The 20,715-nt window shown below is 45.0% G+C and overlaps 1 protein-coding gene across 1 annotated transcript; it reads right to left on the bottom strand.

The window, feature by feature from the left end:
• Nucleotides 1-4,101: 4,101 nt before the first annotated feature.
• On the bottom strand, nt 4,102-20,318 carry DDX6 (DEAD (Asp-Glu-Ala-Asp) box helicase 6). Its single transcript, XM_009323390.1, has 14 exons — nt 20,301-20,318; nt 18,545-19,008; nt 16,988-17,051; nt 16,406-16,510; nt 14,986-15,115; nt 14,355-14,501; nt 14,016-14,110; nt 13,136-13,258; nt 12,513-12,641; nt 12,061-12,177; nt 10,868-10,931; nt 9,835-9,936; nt 8,878-9,057; nt 4,102-7,506 (listed from the first exon to the last, which is right to left on the bottom strand). Exons 2-13 carry the CDS (start codon nt 18,742-18,744, stop codon nt 8,882-8,884), a joined length of 1,452 nt encoding a protein of 483 aa, XP_009321665.1. The 5' UTR covers nt 18,745-19,008; nt 20,301-20,318; the 3' UTR covers nt 4,102-7,506; nt 8,878-8,881.
• Between the last annotated feature and the right edge of the window lie 397 nt (nt 20,319-20,715).

Genomic DNA, 20,715 nt, shown 5'->3' with positions numbered 1-20,715 from the left:
CAGCCTTGTCACAGCAGGCGCGGGGCGGGGGGGCACATCTGCGAGGGCTGTCCCGCTTTCAGTACCGCACCGGTTTCACGCGTGCGTGTACACACACATGCCACCAGCAATGGAGCAGGGGGATACTTCAAGAAAGCAAGTAATGGCAAGCTTATAGCATGGCACGACCTTGTTGTAGCTATCAGTCCCACACCTCCACCGCTATTTAATTTTTCTACCGGTAACTGCAAACACCGTTGCTTGCGTGCGGCTTTGTCCAGCTGCTCTTTACAACCTATGGGAAACTGCGCCAGGAACAGGTCTCGGGGCAGGAATGGTCCTGCCCAGGGCCGAGGAATCGGGCCCTGGGAGGTGTTGTGCAGTAAGGGCCCGTGCCCCCAATGTGTCAGAGCTTTATACAAGCAGCCCCACTGGAGACGCTGTAGGCTCTGACCCAGCACTTCCTACAGCCCCCGCTTCTCCCCGACATCAAGAGGTCATCTGCCACAGGCCGTGCATTGACGCCAGCTCGGTTTCCCAATGCCGTGGGGCCCAGGAGCACAATCTGACCAAGTTCATTTGCCGGTTGTCACCTCTGCAAGCTCAGCAGAGGTGGCGGCAGGGGGAAGGGAAGGCAGGCACGTGTCAAAACCCTGTGCTGTAGTGTACAAGCCTGAAGCAGCATCGGCTGCAGGCTCTGCCTTGAGACACCCACCTCGATCCCATGCCTGCGTGGTAGGGTCGCTCTGGCTGGCAGCTAAGCCCCCTCTACTCCACAGCAGGAGAGGGGAGAGATTTGGAAGAGCAAAAGCTGAAAACCTGTGGATCAAAATAGTTTCATAGGTGAAGCAACACTGTACACACAAGCAAAGCAAAACAAGGAATTTATTCACTACTCCCCATTAGCAGGCCCCTTCCTGGAAAGCAGGGCCTCCGCATGTGTAAGAGTTCCCTGGGGAGACGCACAACCCATAAATGCAAACATCCCCCCCTCCTTTCTCGCAGCTTTTATTGCTGGGCACGACATCATGCAGCACGGAATATCCCTCTTATCAGTTGGGGTCAGCCGCTGCATTCCCTCCCGAGTTCTTCTGCACCCCCAGCCTACTCGCTGGTGGAGGGGCACGGGGGAAAAAAAGAGACAAAAGAAAACCTTGGCACTGGGCAAGTGCTGCTTAGCAGTAGCCAAAGCACTGGTGCGTTACCAACGTTGCTTTAGTCACAAATCCAAAACACAGTGGGGGCTGCTACAGAGAACATTAACTCTGTTACAGCCAGGCCCAGTACAGTCCGGCACGTGTCTGCAGCGTAGCACAGCGCAGCCCATCAGCTCCACGGGCAGCCAGGCCTCGCAGTGACTCTGCACCTTGCAGAGGGCAGATGGGAAGGGGGGCTTGCTGGCCACAGGGATGCAACCCCCTGGCTGCTACTAAAGGGGCACAGGAACACAGTGTGCAATCCCCAACAGCACCGTCCACCTGTCGGTTGCGTGGAAGCAGTGGCCCCGACTCCCGCCAGCCCACGAACAGTCCCGCTGCAGGCACTGCCCCTTGCTTTCCAGCAGCAGCGCCAGGCAGGGCTGGCACACAGGGGTCCTGCACAGCCCCAGGCCTGTCCCAGGCCAGAGGCTCCCAGGCCAGCAGCACCCTTTCTTGCTGTGCAAGGCCGGCTGCAGCCTTCTCGGTGACGCTGGTACATCCTAGCCCTCCAGCAGCACGGGCTTTTTTCCCCACCCCCAACCCTAGAAATATTGACACGTGAGCTCCTGACATGGCAGAGCTGCCAGCTTATACTTCTAAATTGGACTAAAAGTACTTATCGTTAGACTTTCATTTGAGCAGATTTCAGGGGCTCACCTGTGCTCTGGTCTACGGAATTTTTGACAGAGAGCAGGTGACAGCATAGCCATCCGCAACAGTCACTGTCCTTCGTAATTACTTTCTTTCCAGTCTTCATTCCCTTTTCTTCACTGACCAGTAGAGAAGAGAAAATGTCTTGAGTTTTACGCAAGCCTGCATGCCGCTCGAGCGCAGCTACTGCGAACCAGGCCAGCTCCAGCTAAAGAATCCAACAGACAGAAGAACTCCAGGATCTACCGAATACCTAATTAACAATTACTGCTGTGTTTATGCCAGACAATTACCCGAGAGGTTTTCAGAGAGCAGCCAGGGAGTTCCAGTCTCGGGAAGGTCTCACACCACTCCCTGTCACATAGCCTCGGTCACAGCTTACAAACTATTTTCAGCACTTTCACAGTGCTGCCAGCTTAAGGTTCAAGAAGCGCTTTGAATAGGACAACCCTTTTCCCCCACCCAACGACTTAAAGAGCTCGCTGATGAAAAGCTGCGGTCTTGCTTTTGACATTTGCCATGAAATTTTCACACTGCACTTCGGCTGTATGCACCAGGTATGTTTCATAAGGCCTCTTCCACAAGGAGACCCAGACAGTTTTTACCTCGCTCCTTTAACTGCTGATGACGCTCAGCTACTCCGGTTGCAAGAAGAGAACAGCCTGTGGAGTGGGAATATAGTATTAACGTATATACCGATGCATAGCAGCAGCCTTCCCTTAGATGCAAGCGAGAAAAAGCAGCGCACCTTTCACAGGTACTTCAGCTGACACCACAAGCCACTCTGCTCAGAAGAGCCTGTCACATCCCACGCCCTCTGTTTACCTGCAGAAGAGAAACTCGCACAGCTGTCCTGCCCGTGAATGAACGTGACCAGAGCCACAGCACACACGAGAGGTTTCCTGCAGCGCAAGCGGCCAGCAAGGCAGAGCTCAGGGGTGACTCTTGACGAAAGCTGTAAAGATACAGTCCCAGCAGACTTCTGCAGTGCCGCTCCGGTCCCTTACAGAAACTCTCACTGGCAAAGTCGGGGCTAATTCGGCACCGCAACCAGACGCCAGGTGAAGTCTACTCGTCTAGTTGAGACTGCGGAGCACCGGACCCTGGAAGAGCACATGCCACCTCGGCTGAAAGGCCTGCACGGAAAGAGAACGCCTCCTGTGGCTGCACGTCCCTCTTGAAGGCAGAGCGCCTTTCTGTTTATCAAGCTTGACTCCTCTTCTCGAGGCTTCTCCCCAAAGCTCGTTGCGAGCGTCCGACGTGTGCCAGTAAAGAGATCAGCATGCTTTTCACTCAGCGCAGCTGAAGGAACGAACGAGACCAAACTGGAGTTCCAGGGAGCTTTTATTGAGTTTAATCAACAAAATCAGGATTTTACCATTCATCTTTTGTGCACTCAGAACTCATGAAGCTCTTCACAAGTCAGTGCTGCGACGCACATACAGCCAGAGAAAACACACTCTCAACAAAATCTGAGCTCCGCTGGAGAGTTTGCCAATTACCGATTTAACAGAAAGCCAATTTTCCCCTCCCTCCCCTGACTGTTTTCAAGGACTAGTCCATGTTGTTTGCTGGTTAACAGTAAGAATACCAACCTCTTGACTAGGGACCAGTGGATTATGACATTCCACCCGAACTGCAAATAATTTCTTTTCTTGAAATAAAAGTTCCAGTTTCTTTCAATAAAGGGAACAGCGACTATTTTCTTCTCCTGACACCCCTTCCCCGTAATTATTGGTTAAAATACAGCGAGGCTGTATCTTAATAAACCCATCCCTCCCCCCACCCCTCCTTACCCTTCCCTAACTTGTCTACAGCAGAATTTAACAATGCTTCCACGTAGGGACATTTTAGCAACACAACGGTGGACTGAGCAAAACCTGTGTGATAATCTGCCAAAGCCTCATTTTGAAGATCGGATGCATGCTCTTTGGTCCAGAGACCGGGTTTATTACGAAGACAAACTGTGATTCACAAAAGATGGCCCAGTAGTTCACAGCGAACGGAAAACTCCCTGCATGGACTACTGTTGCCCAACCTTTACTATGGCGGCCGTACCGCTGGAGTTCCTGGGAACAAAATTAACTCCGTCCTCAGAAAGCCACAGCTGCTCAGCCCCAGCGGCACGACAAAGTCCAGCACCGGGACAAGAACCACCGCAACGGCAGCTCGGGAGACGCGGCATGGCATCTCTGTAACCTCTAGAACAGAAACCGAAGCAGGACAGCCGTCTGCTCAGGTTTATGTCCTATCAGTCATTTGAAGAAAAAAAAAAAAAAACAAAAACAACAAAAAAAACCAAGGGTGTGAAGCATTTTTAAATCCTTGGAGCAGACACCCTCCCCCATCCCAAGTAAAAATAAAGAACAAAATATCAGAATGAGATGATTTGATACCAACACGTACACAACATGAATTCATGTTGAGCTTCCCTGTTCTTACCCACAAAAAAAGTCACAGAGGGCAAAGGAAAGATGCTCCCATCTCATTCTGGAAATTGAAACGTACTTAAGACCAACCCACCCCCCTCCCTTTGGGAAAAGCCCTCCAGCAGCTGTCGTGCGCTCCCGCCGGCGCACACCCAGAGACCAGCCTGTAATTTCTCTCCAGTAAGCCATCTGAAGATTGGCGTCACCCTCTTCACAGCCACTTCACCCAGCTGTGAAGCTCCATTTCATCAGATTCACGGAGTGACGCTTTTAGACTTCCAGGCGAGAGGAAAAGCGCAGAATACATCAGATTCTCAGTCACGTCATCTTTGTCAGACGAAGTATTTGACCTAGGGCTCATCACTGAAGGCTCCAACTAATGCAGAAATGTAAAGGCTGGTACGTGACCAGCAAAAACAGGAGCTTGCAAGGAATCTCAGGAAGCCAAGATTTATACAGACTCCTTCCTCCTGGGTAGGGAAAAAAACAACCAAAAAAAAAACCACCCCCAAAACGAAATAAAAATAAAAAAAAAACCCAAACCAAAACAAACCCAAAACCCAAAAAAAACCTAGGATGATCCTAGTCCTTTGGAGCATCTTTCCATTTGCAAGATCGCATCTGTTAGAGATAGCCTACTAGCACCAAAAATAGGCTGCTTCCTTCTTGACAAGAAGCCACCTAAAAATGGTGCCCCCGATAGTTTAGGTAAGTGCCAATCCTCAATTAGAGGCCAAGTTTAAAGTAACACTTTCAACAGTTCTGTGCTTCAAGAGGGACCATCAACGCATGGCACCAGGCTAACCTACCACAAATCCAAGCAGAGCACGCACGTCTGACACGACATCGCTATCCTGTTCTTGTTACACGTGCATGCCCTGGTAAGATACAAAACTTTTATTTACATTTTTCACGTCTTTGTTGCACTAAAGTGATCCCTCTTGCGTCTCTCTGGAAAATCGTAAGCTGGCTGCAGTACAAGAGCAAGATTTTACTTTTGGTCAAAGTTACCACCCACAAACTCCCACCCCCCACCCCCAGAAAGCACCCCAAACTTCCTTACATTTAGTACCTGCCAGTCAGATGTAAGCTGTGTGGCTCACAGAGTGTCTGTGACCAAGCTCTTGAGTTTGTACTCTAGTGCAGCATTTGCTACAATTACGGAGTCTCTGCTGACAAAAGGAAAAAAAAAAAAAAAATCCCAAACACAAAAACCTTTCCATCTTGTAAAGTTGTTGTCAGGAGGCACCTGGCTTCTATTTAGGATCCTCGAGGAAACGGATGGGTAAGTCCACCTTGTAGTTCCAAACAATTTTACTTGAATTTAAAAGAAGAAAAAGGGTCAAAACAGGGAGAAATTAAGACAATTAATTCCTGCCTCAAAGGTAAGCAAGCGTGGTGCGAGTGCAGCGTCTGTATACGCAATAAACGACTGAGCACAAGGGACTGCATTCACCCAGGTGCCTCCTGACGGTGTTGGTGAACAGGCTAAAAGGGAATTTAAAAAGAGTACGGTTTTTGATTTGTCTCACTCCTTTTGCCTGTAGATCAGGCCAAACATCAAGCATGTTGGGAGGGGCACAATTTAAAGCAACACTACTCGACCAGAAAGCACTTTTCAGCAATATACAATGCAAAATGACAGACAGCAGTTCATGCCAAAACAGAGGAGATGGCAAGCAGCTTTCTGCAGCTTCTGACATTAACAGGGGTTTGCCCTTACCTGCTCACAAGTCTGTATAGTGGCCGCTCTGGGCAGAAAATGCACAACGCTGCGGGAAGTGAATCAATCCCACAAAGCTCCAGAACTGTCAGTTTATGCACGTAAATTGGTTTTCTACGGTTTCTCTTAAACCCAAATCCACGCCTCATGCATATACTGCTCAGCCACACCGACACCCACCGGATTCCCCTCACGCCACGGTGGAACACAGGTCATGGCCCCCTTCAGAGCTTGTCAAGTTCCTGAAGTTTCTAAGGGGGAAATCGAAGAGCATCTCCCAACAGGCTGAGCTACAGATTTTGAGGCCTCACAGCCCCACAAGTGATCTCTTCCACACGAGCGGTACCGGACAGTGTTGCTAGCACCAGAGCAAACCCACCCTGACAAGGAACGCTTGTAGAGGCCTGCTCTTCACGGAGGTCAGAGCACTTCTCATTGGTTAGTGTTGCAGAAAACTGAGCCCCTCTCATCTTTAGCTGCTCCCATAATCAGTCTAATCCCTTTAACCCCAGCAACCTTCATCACAAAAGAAGTTATATATGAACCCAAACGGAAGAAAAAAAAAATCATATTTACAAAGTTTGTACAATATACACATCTGATTTTCTATGGGACACACTGCACCAGAAGAAAGAGGGCCATGGCTCTGAAACAAGTCTACGTAACAAGTGCTGTAGCTACTGATGGAGACTCTTACGGAAACCAGTCTTTAGTGTTCTGCTAGAGCATAGGGCTTTTCTTATGGCTCCTGCAAAGGATGACAGGCTACTCTTTCCTTCTGGAGCTATGATGCTGCACCTAATCAGCCCAGATTTTACGTTGGTTTCGTTTTAAATACAGGTATTTACAGTGTGGGTGAACTGCAGATGCATATCAACTCCTCCAATTAAAAAAAAAAAGTTGAAGAAAAAAGTAGTATTACCAATACGTTTCACCTCCCAGCCCTGGGCTTGAGTACTTGGGGAGGAGGAGAGGGGGAAGAGAGGGGAACTTTGACCTGAAACCAAAAACGGCTGTCGATTCCTTGGGCTGTATCGGAAAGGTGATATTCTGAATGGTCTCATAGCATAAGGCACTTTGCACGAATAAGTAACAAGCTCTTTAGCTTAAAAACAGATGAGTAACCAGGGAGAAGTTGAAATGCACTCAGTCGGTGGTTGAAGAATTTGAAATAGCAGACAAGCTCGTGTTCATCAAGATTCTTCTCTTTTCAGGGTTTCTCTTCTTCCCTTGCTGCCCCTCCCACCCAAAGAAAAAAAAAAATTTAAAACCAGCAGTTAGTGCAACTAATGTTCAATCAGCACACAGTGCAAACAAGTGGAAAAACAAAAAGACATTCCTCCTTTTATCTTCTTTCTTCCTTGCTGCCAAATTTAAAAAGAAAAAAAGGCCGAGCTCTTTAGTCTTCATAGTTCCGAAATGAAAAGACGAAGAAAAACCCACAAAGAGAAGGGTATCCCCAAAGAAACGATGTGTCACAGATCTGGATCAAAGGGCTTCACCTTCTGGCATGTGTAATCAAAGCCTAAAAAAACACAAACCAGAAAAACAACCACAACACCCACAGTTAAATCACTTCTATGCAAAACCAGAACGTCAGTAATGAATCACACTGACTATGTAGCAGCTCTGGAAAAGCACAGGGCATTTGGAACAGCTCAACCTCAACAACAGCTTTGCAGAAAGAGGTGCTGCTAACGCCCTCCTATACTCACGGAGCACAACTACCTACTGGTTTCGCGTCCTTTAGGAAGCGGCAAACAGTCCTCAGGCAAGCTTGCAGCATGCCCCCCCTTAAGGAAGCTACCCAAGAGCCTTTTCCAAGTTCACCACCTGGGTTTTTTTGTTTTGTTTTTTTTTTTACTCATTTATAAAACACAGAGAAAGCTCAGCCAGCAAAGCAGAGGCTGCAAGTCAGCTTGGCATGACTGGCTAGGGCTATCCTCAAATGATTTCAAAGAAGGGACATAGGTTCGTTTTAACACTATCTAGCAGTCTGCTTCTATGGCTGCTTTTTTTTTTTTGTCACCCGAGAAGAATTTCAGCAGCTTCACTGGGACTCTCTAATTCACGATCTCTAAGAAGAGTACCCGAACGAACAATTTCCAACCCAAACTGTATGGTGTCTGACCTTGCACAATATAGCATCTTAACTAGAACCAGAGCAAACATCATCCTGTAGCTATTTTGCTCGACTGCAATCCAGGGTGAGTTTTCTTCTTATAAAAGACTCGGGTCAGCAGTTTTTCCTCAGACAATGATCACGAAGGGCACACTTAGGAGTCTCCGACAGTGAAACCTCATTTTCTTTTAAAGCTATGTAGACGACCTCGAGTGGCAGCAAAGATGAATTACAGCTCTGCTACCTACTTTGTCTACTTGGCAAGACTTCCGTGAACCAAAGGATGCAAAAGATGCAGCACCTTTAACTTGAACCTGTTCCTCCTAACCGGTGAGGTGCTCAGGCTTTTTTGGCGCTCTGTTCTCAAAGCTATCTTTTTTCTCTCCTCACCTTTTTGAGGACCACCTTCCTCTCTGCCCCTCACCAACTTCTCATTTTAGCTGAGCAGTACAGAAAGAATTCCTTAGGCTACTAGTAGCCATCTTGGCCTCGCCAAACACCATTCCCCGCTCCCCCTTTTCCCCCCACTGTTGGTCTCCTTAGCATATGGTCAGCAGTTCCATTAGAAGAACTAAAAATGACTCATCCTCCCCTCCCAGCTTCAGCACATCCACAGATCTCCTTGCACTGACAGTCTATTTCAAACCCTTGTTTTCACATTCAGAGCCTTTTCAGCACATCAGTTTCCCTCTTCCCCTGCGGTAACATTCACACATCAGCTCTTCTTTCATCCCAACGCCACTTCCCCATTCAGGAAGGCATTTACATACGCACATGTTTACTGTTTCTCATCTTCTACAGGTTCGCTGTGGTATTCTGCCACATACAGGCTCTTGTCAATGTTGCTTGGTATGGGTTTAATTTCAGTTCCCAACTGCTCCTCAATACTTTTCAGGTTGAATCGATCATCATAGGTGATCAAGTTGATGGCCAGGCCGAGATGACCAAAGCGAGCTTGGGGGGGGGAAAAGAAAAAAAAAAAAAAGAAAAAAAAAGAAAAAAACCAACTGAACCAAGTAATAGAAGGCTGACTGAAAAAGCCTGCAGACTGTGGAGTTAACAACAGCACTCTCTGAGGATGAAAGCAAATCCAGACCCCGCGACAGGTCTCTACAACTTTCACATCAGTTTTTGGTAAGGAGTTTTGTACTGCTATAGGAGTAAGAAAACCCAGGAGGTTCAAAATGCTCTGGCCAAACCTCCTCATTATTTACCAACGGAAAGTCTTCCACTACTGAATTATGCGCAGAGTTCTCGAACAAGTCTGAACTACAAAGTTCAAGTACACCGAGTTCCTTTGTTCACTGCCTTTCTTAAAGGGTGTATTTTGCTGACGTCCAGACATACCTTGGAGCACACGCAGAAGAAAACTATGCTTAAGACAGCACAGAAACTGAGTTTGCAGTATAGAATTTTCCCAAACCGCAAAGAGAAGCATCAGTAAACCTCCTGAGATTAAAGCAAAAAAGGATTTTTTTTTTTTTTTTAAATTTTTTTTCCCCTCTCCTTTTCTCATTAGGCTGTTCAGGCCAGTTTCAAGAGAACAGCCCTTTATTCAGATATTTGTGAGGATAACCATCTGAGATGATACCCAAAAATAAATCTGTCAGAAAAATCAAAGCTACCTAAAATAATTCTCAGATAGAGTAATAAAAACCAGAAGCCAATTCAAGCCTAAGAAACATCACAGCCATCAGCAAAGGTGTACCTAAAAGATGTTTTTCCTCTCACCTGATCTGCCAATACGATGGAGATAAGTCTCTGCCAGCTTTGGGAAATCAAAGTTTATCACCACATTCACAGCTTGGATATCAATACCTCGGGTAAACAGATCTGAAAGACAATCCAGGTCACGAAGAAAGTTAATTTCAGTGAGATCAAATGCCGACAGTATTTAGGGTGGAAAGATTAACAGTGATTAACATTGGCTCGCGCTAGCTTCCGGATATAAGCTTCCCTTGTATCAAAGAGAGTTTACAGACAATTCTGTTATGGCTTCTTCTTGCTCTTTATCCATCATACACATGAGTAACACAAGAAGAACGACCAAAACACCAGATCTGCACATCTATGCCGAAAAAGTAATTAGCACAAAGCTAGTTTTTTCCACGTTAGACTATTTCTGAGCAGGTCTTCGTACACAAGTATCTCCTCGCACACGGTTGTGCATCACCAATGTCACAACAGACTTGAGATCTGAACTGCATCCCACTAGCTCAACTATTTTTATTCCGCTTCCAGCAATTTTTGTTAAGACAACCCAGACACGGGTAGTGATCGGCAAACACTGCCACGGTACTGCCCAAACAGGCTGCACAACGGAGAACTCGGATCTTACACAGGCCAATCCAAACTATAAAAATATTTAGAAAAGATGAGCTATAAACATTTAAAGAATCGGCAAAACTTACTCGGGTGATCCTAACCACAGTTCTACCGATATTTCATAAAGCTTATGGCCCAACAACTCAGAGAGTACTCCCGTGTGAAAACATACAGAAAACAACTAGTGCAGAAAATACTGTCACAGTAAAACGACTTGTTAGCAAGTTGCACCTTCACAGTTTGTCGCAAAAGACAAAAATCTACATGCCTAAAGGAGGAGTGCTGTGCCCTGCTGCATGCAGGCTTGGCAAAGACACCTTAAAACAAAACAGTATGTTTTGTTTTATTACAAATCAAGTGATCTGTTATACCTGGGCTAATGGCTAATCTGCCTTCTATCACAACCTTTAGAAACAGGAAAACATTTAGGAACTCTTACCAGTGCAAACAAGATTGCGGCATAAGCCATTTCGGAAATCGTGGAATACACGATTGCGGTGCTCCTGGAAATAGAAATATAAATATATATACACACAAAGCAAAACAAAAACCCAAAAAACAAACAAAAACCCAAACAGCTGTGACTTTCAGGTATATTCAAGTTGCCAACACTGAACTTCAATCACGTGAATTCCTCCCCCTCATTGTTAGAGAACAGCTGAGTCAAACAAAGCTGCTAGTACATATTATTTAGCACTTCTTACCCATATATTCTAAAGAACTTACCAGAGAGGCCCCCCATCTGAATCAGAACCCCGTTAGCATCTCTCTCTGTTCTCCATACCGACACCACTTCTCTTTCTGCTTAATTAATTACTGGTCTGCCTACAGCCCAGCAAACATCAGCGTTACCTGTCAGTTCCATGGACAGCAAGCTAGGTTTCCTCTAAAGCTTTCATTTGGATTTATTCTAGCTTACATACAAAATGAAAAAAATATTTCAAAGTACTACTGTTTTGCAGGCGTCACTTCAACCTTCTGACACCTTTTAGTACACTTGCGGAAAACAAGGAAATTACGAGCATGAAGCTCAAGGAGATGTGAGCTAACGTACAATTAACAGAAACCTCCCCACCAGGAAAAATGCCAATGCCGCTTTGATCGTCTACACCAAGGCCACAGGTGCTCAGTCGCCATATGCCAGTCGTGGCTTTCGCCAAGACGTTTGAGCCAAGCCATCTCCCCGACTTCTGATTCCCCTGCAGTCACAGCGCAAGATGTACTGTTTGCAAAAGCCACGCAGGGCACTCCATCGGCCGAGTATTGGGGTTTTTGTCATTTGTTTTAAATCAGGCTCGTTTTCATCTGTGTCAGTTACACTGTGTGGTCTACCACGGCTCCCCATGCTGGCAAAAGCAAGGCAGCAGCAATAGGAGCTCTGCCTTCTGGCCACAGTCTGTGCTTACACTGGACTAATTAACCTGAAGTACTCCTGATTACCAACTGACCAGCTGCACTGAACAGCCTGGAAAGAGGTTTGGGGGCAGGGGAGTCTAAAAACAAACCGATAGCAAAGCAATACATGTCTCCGTTTTCAAAGAACGTGCAAATTTAAAGCAAGCACAAGACTTAGTTCAGCTATGCAGTAAATCTCGGGGCGGTGGAATAAACCACTGCAGACTTCATACTCACCTGCCTCATTTTAGCATGGATATAGAAGCAGGAATAGCCCAGCTGGGAGATCTTTTTGGCTAGCAATTCAACCCGTTGAGAGGAGTTGCAGAAAATGATCGACTGGTTAATCTGGAGCTGAACATATAAGTAGCGTGCTCAGTAAATGCAGCATTTTACTAACAAATGATCCAAGACAGAAGTCTAAATCCCTTCTAGAAAGACAGCAAAGCAGGTATGCTGATGGTAATTTACCCAGTATACATTTTTGTACAAGAGGGGAAAAAAATCAACAAAGTTCTATAACACAAAGGTGCAGGATAAGAAGCACGCATTTTTAGCTTCAGCTAAATAGCCCATCTCGACAAGGGAAAAGCATCGTTAAGCCGTCTTTGCCACCCTCAGTCTTATTCTTGGTTCCAAAAGGAAAAAAAAAAGCTTCTCTATGTTCTTGACCCAGCCCTATTGCTTACCCTAGAAAACAGCGTATTGAGGCAGTGTACTTTCTGACGCTCAGTTACGTAGGCATAGTACTGGGTAACTCCCTTCAAGGTCAGCTCCTCCATCAGATTTATCTCGTAGGGTTTCTGCAAATGGGAATTCTGAAAAATAAAGATAAGGATGAAGCGGGCGTATCTACATGCAAAACAACGTAAGTACTTCCTACCCTCTGGCACATTTAACTTCCTCCACGGCAAGGACACACTACCTAGCCGCTCACTCTTCATGCTATACACAAAACAGACAGGGTGGGTAAAATTTCACAAAGGATTACTTATAAATCCAAGGCGACCGAGCAAGCCAAACAGAAGCACCCTCTGGAAGCAAATCAGTGCAGATGGCCCGTAACTAGCGTACAATGTGGAAAACAGTACCTTAGAGGCAAGAACTGTGCGTACCTAGCTTTCCCGCTAATGCTATTGCGGGTCAGAAATTATTTTCAAACTTCTGTCCTAGATTTAGGCTGACTTAGATTAAACCAGTGAAGTCCGCATGCATTAAAAAAAACGAGCCCTAACAGCCACGCACCACTCATTCACACACTTCACGTGCAATGTCACCACCGTCTCACGTATACCAATACACCTGCACTCACCATGAACTTCTGTACGCTCAAAGGGAAAGTGGCCGAGTAGAGCAAAATCTGTCTGTTTTTAGGTAGCGTGAGAATAATGTCTTCCATTATTTGAACAAAATCTTGAGACAGCAACTTATCTGCCTGTAACAACGGAAGTAATAAAGAGTAAGTTAAATCAACGGGGCAAGATTTCAGTCTTCCGGTATTACCGCATTGTGGGAAGAGGGGACAGGGATGGGACACGGGACCCAAATAAAACACCAGGAGCATTCTCCCTGCCCTTATGATGGGACCATCCCCTTTGGAGCACATATCATGCTCCAAAAGATGTGCGATTTAGCTGCTGGAGACAGGATTCATCAGTAAGAGGAAGTTTACCCTCTCCTAGTTTTCAGCACTTTGATTTAAACAGCATCAAATTCAGGAAAAATAAATGGAATCTAAATTGAAAACAGTTATCAGGGTTCCTATCAGAGTCCAAGAGCTTTCACACAACTATTTTCTCAACCTCTCACTCAGAAGCCTGTATGCTATTGGACGTTCATCAGTCAGTTTTACATACAATTACGTGGTAAGCACAGCTCGCTCATTATAAATTGAAACCAAATGAAATGCATTCCTTCGTTTCAGAATAGACCGTTAATCTATTCTTCAGGAATAGCAAAGACGACAGGAAAGGCAAATCTTCCTAGGTTGTTTTCTTAAAAGATTCACGCGCAGAAAAATTCTTCTGCCAAAATACCTTCTCAAAAATACTGAGAAACGGAGGAGCTATAACCTTACAGTGTCTCTAAGCCAAGTTTGATTTGTTGCCGTGCATAAGGAGGAGACTCGCCGAGACACATCAATGCTTTAACTTGGTGTTAAAATCCCAAAACGTTTAACAGGAGCAACTTGCCTCATCCAATACTATCATCTGGACATGCTCAACTTTTGCTACTCCTTTCTTGATGAGATCGAGAATTCTCCCAGGGGTAGCTATCACCACATGCACTGTAAGGTTAGAAGAGAAAAAAAAAAAAAAAATCCGTTAAGGCGACTATAAAACAGCGTTTCCGGCATTCACGGCCACGTTTCATACGAACAGTTTGAGAGAATAATGACAGCGTATGAACAGCGAACAAGACATACTGTAGTCTGTTCTGTAACAGGCAAACAACAAGCAGCAGAAATTCCACTGCCACACTGTACAAGCCTCAAACAAACAGCAACTATAGTGTAGCAAAAGCGCTCCGACCTGTATCATCAAGCCTCATTATGTCATCTCGCAAATTGGTTCCTCCCGTTGTTGCCATCACTTTGGCACCTCCCATGTGTTTGCTGACTTGGATACAGATTTGACTGACCTGCAGGGCTAGTTCACGGGTGGGAACGATCACCATTGCTGAAAGTTAAAAGCATCAGTGTGAGTTACTAGTAACACGCTGTATCTTAAATACCAATCCTCAGAGGAGACAGAGACTTTATGAAAGCGATACTTCTATGGTTTTGGAGTTCCACTCTGGATATCCTGAACAAGACCTAGAAACTGCTTACGACAAGGCAAATTCCGTGCAAGGGTTCTCCATCCCTTGACATTCCCTCCACACGAGTCCCCCAGCCAGCACGCTTGCTTATTACTCCAAATCCACTTTTCCAGGGCAAGACGGTAAAGTCCAGGAGGTGCCTTCCGTTTCAAGCTTCTGAAAGCAACTGTGGGACTTCTAGAATTCCACCTCCCCTCCACCACTCCCCATTAACTTTCTTCGAAAGTACAAGCAGATAACCAACGCTGCTCAGTTTCAGTGACCGGTTTTAGATTCAAGTCTGCTACGCAGCGACCGATACCGTTACCCGGCTGCAGCTAAGTGAGATCCATTTCAACTGACCTTGTATATTGTCCTTCTTTAAGTCTAGCCGTTCAAGTAAAGGAATGAGGTAGGCTCCACTCTTGCCTGTTCCGTTTTTCGCTCTAGCCAAGATATCCCTACCAGATAAAGCAATGGGGATGCTCTCCTCCTGAAATGCAATGACAGACAGTGCATGAGCAATCATAAGCCACGCTCGCTGAAGAGGCTGGCCAAATTTAACTCTCCTTGCTAACAGTATCATGTGAAATCCAATTGTTTCATGAACAGAATATCCTGCAACTGCAAGCATCGCAGACTCACAACAGGAAGGAGTTAAACCTATCTGTAAAGAGTTCCCCAACAAAGCAATAGCTCCACTCCCCATATCCCACTTAAAAGTCCTTATCTTGCCTGGTCATAAGAGAACCAGGGATCAGGTACCACAGGAACGGTAAACCCATACTGACACATTAGGGAAAAAAAAAGAAAAATCAGGAAAAAAAAGTGAAGAGACAGCGACAGTCACTAGCAAACTCCTCCTATGGAAAAAGATACCCACCTATATCTTAACATCAGAACCACCTTGGCCCGCATTAATTCAAACCTGCACGCTCCTGCGATATACTTCTCATAAAACCAGCAGACTTCCCTTTTGAAACTTCAGCCCTTTTCAAACACAGGCCTCACGTATTTTTCACTTTACTGTCTTTTACAGCAACATCTAAAGAAGTCTCAGCCTTTTAGAAAGGCGGCATGGCTAGAATCTGTTTTAAAGCAGACAAATTACTGAAAAGCTGTAGCTTTCTCGTGCCTTAAGGAGATCAAGTGGCAGAGCTGTGTCAATGATAATCCTCCAAAGAGCAATTAAAAGAGAGTTCAACGTCCCTGCCCCCCTGAAGTTTACACATCAACAGTTCTTAACAGAACAAGCCTTAAAAGTAAAAGCAAGATGGAGGGACAGAAAAGTAAACTTGCTAACATACTAATCTCTCTCCCATAGGCTCCATTACGCTCCTTCCAGATGCTTACGATAAAAAAAACCAAGACAGTGTGATAAAGCCATAGTTATCTTTGTAACAACTAAAGGTACGCAGCCTACGGTAACTCAGTTTTCTGGAAAATTTACAGAACAGCCCTGTTCTCACTGGGACTACTTATGCGAAGGATGTTACTGAACAGAGAATTAGCACACTAACGCCTCCAGAGTGAAAAGGAAAATCCAAGTTAACGCCTCTAAAGCGTAAGTCATCCCATCTCTAAGTCACCCACTGCACGACTTAGCGATTTAGTCGGGTGTTAGAAATTCTCGCCTTCCTCCAAGGGCCACCAAGTTCCACCGTTCACAACCCCAGTTTTCCCAAATCATGACGTGGGTATCCAACATTTAAGCATGAATAAGAATTTCGATAAATTTATAAAAAAACAAACGCTGCTTGTAAGTAGTCTGTTTGTAAACAACCTGAATAGGAGATGGTTTTTCCCAGCCCATTTCAAAAATTCCCATCAGCAGCTCCCGTTTCAAACAGTAATCTTCAAACTCGTTTCCTTTTGTGGAGGTCACGTCCTGAATAATCAAAAAAAAAAGCACATCCATAAGATTAGGTCATACAACCCGCCAGCTGTAGATCGGTCTGACTCAATGAGAGATCACCTATGCAGGAAGACCACAAAGCACATTCCGTTACCATACAGGAGTTCCCACTAATCTGTGCAATACCATACAGTGGAGAAGGAAAGATTAGCTTTCTCGTAACCAAATGCAGTACTGTGAACCATACACTGACATCTTTTGATCTGCCTTGCAAGAGACACTGACAAGCAGTCCCATGCCGTAACACTAAAAAAAAGTAAGAAAGCCACAGTAAACTCCATTTTCGAGCTTTGCAACAGAAGCATCTCTCCCGAGCAGCTGTAGAACAAACTAATTCTTCATTTAAAATAGCAAGAACTGAACTGCTTTTGAGTCTTTGCTTAGGACAAATATTTTGCCGCTGCAGCTTCTTTTATTTAATATTTATTCCCACAATTCAACCATCCTTACCGAAGTTTTGATTCTCAAATCCTTTGGAGGGAGTTTTAAAGTCTTCTTCCAGTCATCACCAGGTCTATGGCAAAAATAAAATAAACGCACATGAAAAAAAAAATCTGGTTTCATAATTTTATTTTGCATTTTTATGTTCTTAGATACAGTGACAAACATGTAATGTTTTCACCTCCTGAAAGCTAAAAGCACCTACACATATGAGCTCAAGTCTTCTCTGAGCTAAGCAGGATGCAACAGGCAGGAAACTGTAAACAGAAAATCAGCAGTCTGCCAAGCACACAGAGAATTTGTGAAGTCTTTATCCAGTCATGATTCAAGTCCTGTTTTTAGGGCACCGAATCAATCCAGTAGAACACAGATTTAAAACTGAGCGCTGACTTAGTCATATGACAGAAACTGGCTATAATAAATCCACACGAGAATATTTCATCGCTTAAAAGAAAAAAAAAATTCTCTCGCCCAGGGAACATCCATTCTTAATCTGTGAGTAATGCGAGAAGATAAAAAACACTTTTGGGGAGAAAATTAAGTAAGTGCACACTCCACTTGTTGATCAAATGTTGTCTTTTGCTCTCAGTGAGATTTAGACACCCATCCTCCCTCGAAAGCCACTGTACAGAGGAGGGTAAGTCCTTCTCTTCCCCAATCCCAGGAAGTCATGAGTGAATTTTGAGGAGTTTAACCCATCGGTTTCACTAGAGTAACCGATAAAAAGAAAAAAAAAAAAAGAAGGGAAACGAGTTAGGCAAACTTTAAGAACCTGAGTATTCCATTACGCACTCTTTGACAACAGCTGGCATTTCCTTCACAAATAATCGAGTAACAAAGTAAAAGTGAATGTTGTTCAGGGGGAGGAGGAACCACGGAGAAAAAAAAGAAAGGAACACGTTACCGTACCATCCAAGTCTTTTACATCTTTCAGAATTTCCAACCAGCACGCTCACGTTTTATTAGCACACTTCCAAAACCAGTTTGATGGTAGGAGGGTTATCACAGTGGTACCGTTATCATCTCAGCTCAGGCTTTGATGAACTAAAGCCGGAGCGTTACACTGAGGAGAGCAAGCGCTACTATTTGAGATCAATGACAAAAGATAACCAACTTTAAAGAACTTCTCACCATGAGAAAGAACTGCAACAAACAACTGAAAAGCATACACAACTGGACTGAGACTAGCTGGCGTTTCCTCCTCCATCTGAAATTTCAGTTCAGTTCCTTCCCACTACCCAACTTCCCTCTCGTACCACTCGCAGTGAGCAAAGAAAACAGGATGCTGCTGCTGCTCAGTGGGCTACCTCTGACAAGCGGCTACACGTTCTGAAAAGCAAAGCGTCAAATTCGACTTTCACAACAAACACTCTGCAAAGATCACTGTTAGAGAGAAGCTCACACACAGAAATACAGCTTTCTTTTCATAATGCACGTCACAGGACACTTCTAACCACCAATGCCATAAAACAACAGAAGAAAACTTTTTAAAATGGGAACCCAAGAACACTTTCCCATACATGACTTTTGAACGTGACTTTTGTGGCAGCCGATACAAACACTTACTTAATAGCGGTGGTCATACTCTGTGCTTGCTGTTGAGTGCCGTTATTGATTGTGTTGGCATTTTTCAGCTGGTTCATCTGTTGCTGAGTTTGTGTGCCTCCACCTCCTGGGCCCCCGCTGGGTTTTACAGGGCCTCTCAACTGCCCATTCTGACTGGATAGACCCATTATAACAGGGTTCTCTGTTCTGGCCGTGCTCATGTTTTTATTTTTAAAGATGTCTTTTTAGACTTCAAAACTTTGAAAGTCAGTACAGAAACTGTAATAACAGTTTATTAGACTCTCCAAAACGAAGAGATAAATAAGTCTTGCTCAATATATGAGTCCTTTATTGCAATGCAGGCAAGCACCTGTAAGTCACTCAAAAGTAAAGTAGTAACTTGCTCTGATGCACTGTGGATCAACTTTTTTTTAAAAAAAGCCCTCTAACAAAGTTGAGTTATATCAGAATTCACTTGCTTCAATCTGAAAGAGAAGCAGACGGTAACAATTAGTACGTGGATTTTTGTCTACGTAAGTCACATCAGTTTACCTTTATATTTTAGGAATCGCTTCTTCCCAGGCAGCGTGCAACAACGGTACTTGCTTTTCTGTTTTCTCGGTGATAATTATCAAGACACGCATCAAACTTTTTTCCCCTTTCTATAGAGCTGCGCCCACCACCACCTTCAGCCACCCAAGATAATTTTCTAAACAGCTGTACTTTCAGCAGCCTTCCAGTAGTTGAAAAATACTACCTGCCCCCCCAGCCCCATAAAGTAAGCATGAATTATATCAAATGCTTTGCCGGTTCTTGAAATTCCCCCGCTTCTGGGACACAGCAAAGCAGCCCTGAAATGCTAAGCAACAACGTCATGCACAAGTTTGTGACAGGAAGCAAGACCGCAATATCAGGTGGACATTCCAGTTAGAACTGATGAAACCAAATCAGTTACTCTGATTACCCTTTTCACTTCGAAAGGGAAATAGAAATGATGGGGTTTTTTTAATTTAAACAAACAAACAAACAAACAGCTTACCCTCCTCCAACCCAAAAAGTTAATTCGACCAGCTTACTCAGACTTTTAAATTGGGTATTGATTTAACACCCCTTGGAATAGCGAAACTAATGATATCATCAAGCTGAACTGACAGTAGTTTCCTGTTTTGTTCAGTCTAAGTGACCGGGCCTAAACCGAAGCAGTAAGCAATATACATTTACACTAAGTATCTAGCTTCCTGCTTATGTGTTCCGCATGACGTTACCTTCCAGCTGTCAGTAACAACTCATACTGCGCTCAAAAGATAACATTTGGTACACGTGACTTAATATTGACACCGTATTTTACAGAAAGGTTGGCAAAACTATAAAGAGATAATACAAAGCCAGTGCCTTACAGAAAGTAAGCACGGACCAGAGCTGAAAAACCCTTTACAATGATATTAGGGAACCAAGACGCTCCTAGTCTGAAACCTTTCGGAAGCAACAGAAAGCAACTACTACTGAGTAGTAGTAGTTGTGACAATTTCTCATCGCAACACATCTGCATCTTCGGAAAACGCAAAGGAAAAACCAGCAGACTACTACTTCCTACCTTCGGCCTCCACAAAAAAGGTGCGTTTCCCCAGTGAATAAAAGGCACATTCAAGAGCATTTCAGGAGGATGGGAAGGGAATTCAGACTCTTCCCAGACTTCCCAGCTGTTTCCAAGCGTGCCAATTCTAGCTTCACAGCAAAACTTTGAAGTTTGCAGAACTAGGATTTTTCTGCTAGTTACCTTCCTGACTGGAAGCACAGTTTCAAGGCATCTTTGAAGAGAGATTTCTCCTGCCCATTAACTTTGTAAAAACCGGAGGAGTCACAAAAGTAACCAGGGCCGCCTAAAAGACCCGGATTCCAACGCCGAGGAGATCTCCGACATTGCAGAAGACGGAACCTCTCAGCCCCTTAACCTCCCTCGCTCATAACTACCCTTTAAGAGGACAGAGATTAAGGGAGAAGGCACAGCCTCATCGAACCCAACAAATCTCCCCATTCCGAGACGAGAACCGCCACCATTTCACAAGCCGGCGGTCCGACGCAAAAAAGGCCCCCCACACCGCGACTCCCCTCTCCAGGCGCAGACCACGTAGGCAGGCGGGCCGGCGGTCAGGGGAGCCGCCGCTAGACCCTCCCCCGCCCCCGCCCGGAGC

The sequence above is a fragment of the Pygoscelis adeliae genome, unplaced genomic scaffold (assembly GCF_000699105.1).
Source record: "Pygoscelis adeliae isolate BGI_AS28 unplaced genomic scaffold, ASM69910v1 Scaffold855, whole genome shotgun sequence".
NCBI classification, from domain to species: domain Eukaryota; kingdom Metazoa; phylum Chordata; class Aves; order Sphenisciformes; family Spheniscidae; genus Pygoscelis; species Pygoscelis adeliae.
The sequence above is the reverse complement of the archived record's forward strand: the minus strand, read 5'-3'. Positions and strand labels throughout refer to the sequence as shown.

Excerpts from the sequence above, each read along its gene's own strand:
- DDX6 (XM_009323390.1), bottom strand. The coding sequence starts at position 18,744 with ATGAGCACGGCCAGAACAGAGAACCCTGTTATAATGGGTCTATCCAGT. Across the intron at positions 16,511-16,987 it reads ATTTGAGAATCAAAACTTCG|GACGTGACCTCCACAAAAGG; the intron begins GTAAGGATGGTT and ends TTGATTATTCAG. Across the intron at positions 15,116-16,405 it reads AAAAACCATCTCCTATTCAG|GAGGAGAGCATCCCCATTGC; the intron begins GTTGTTTACAAA and ends ATTGCATTTCAG.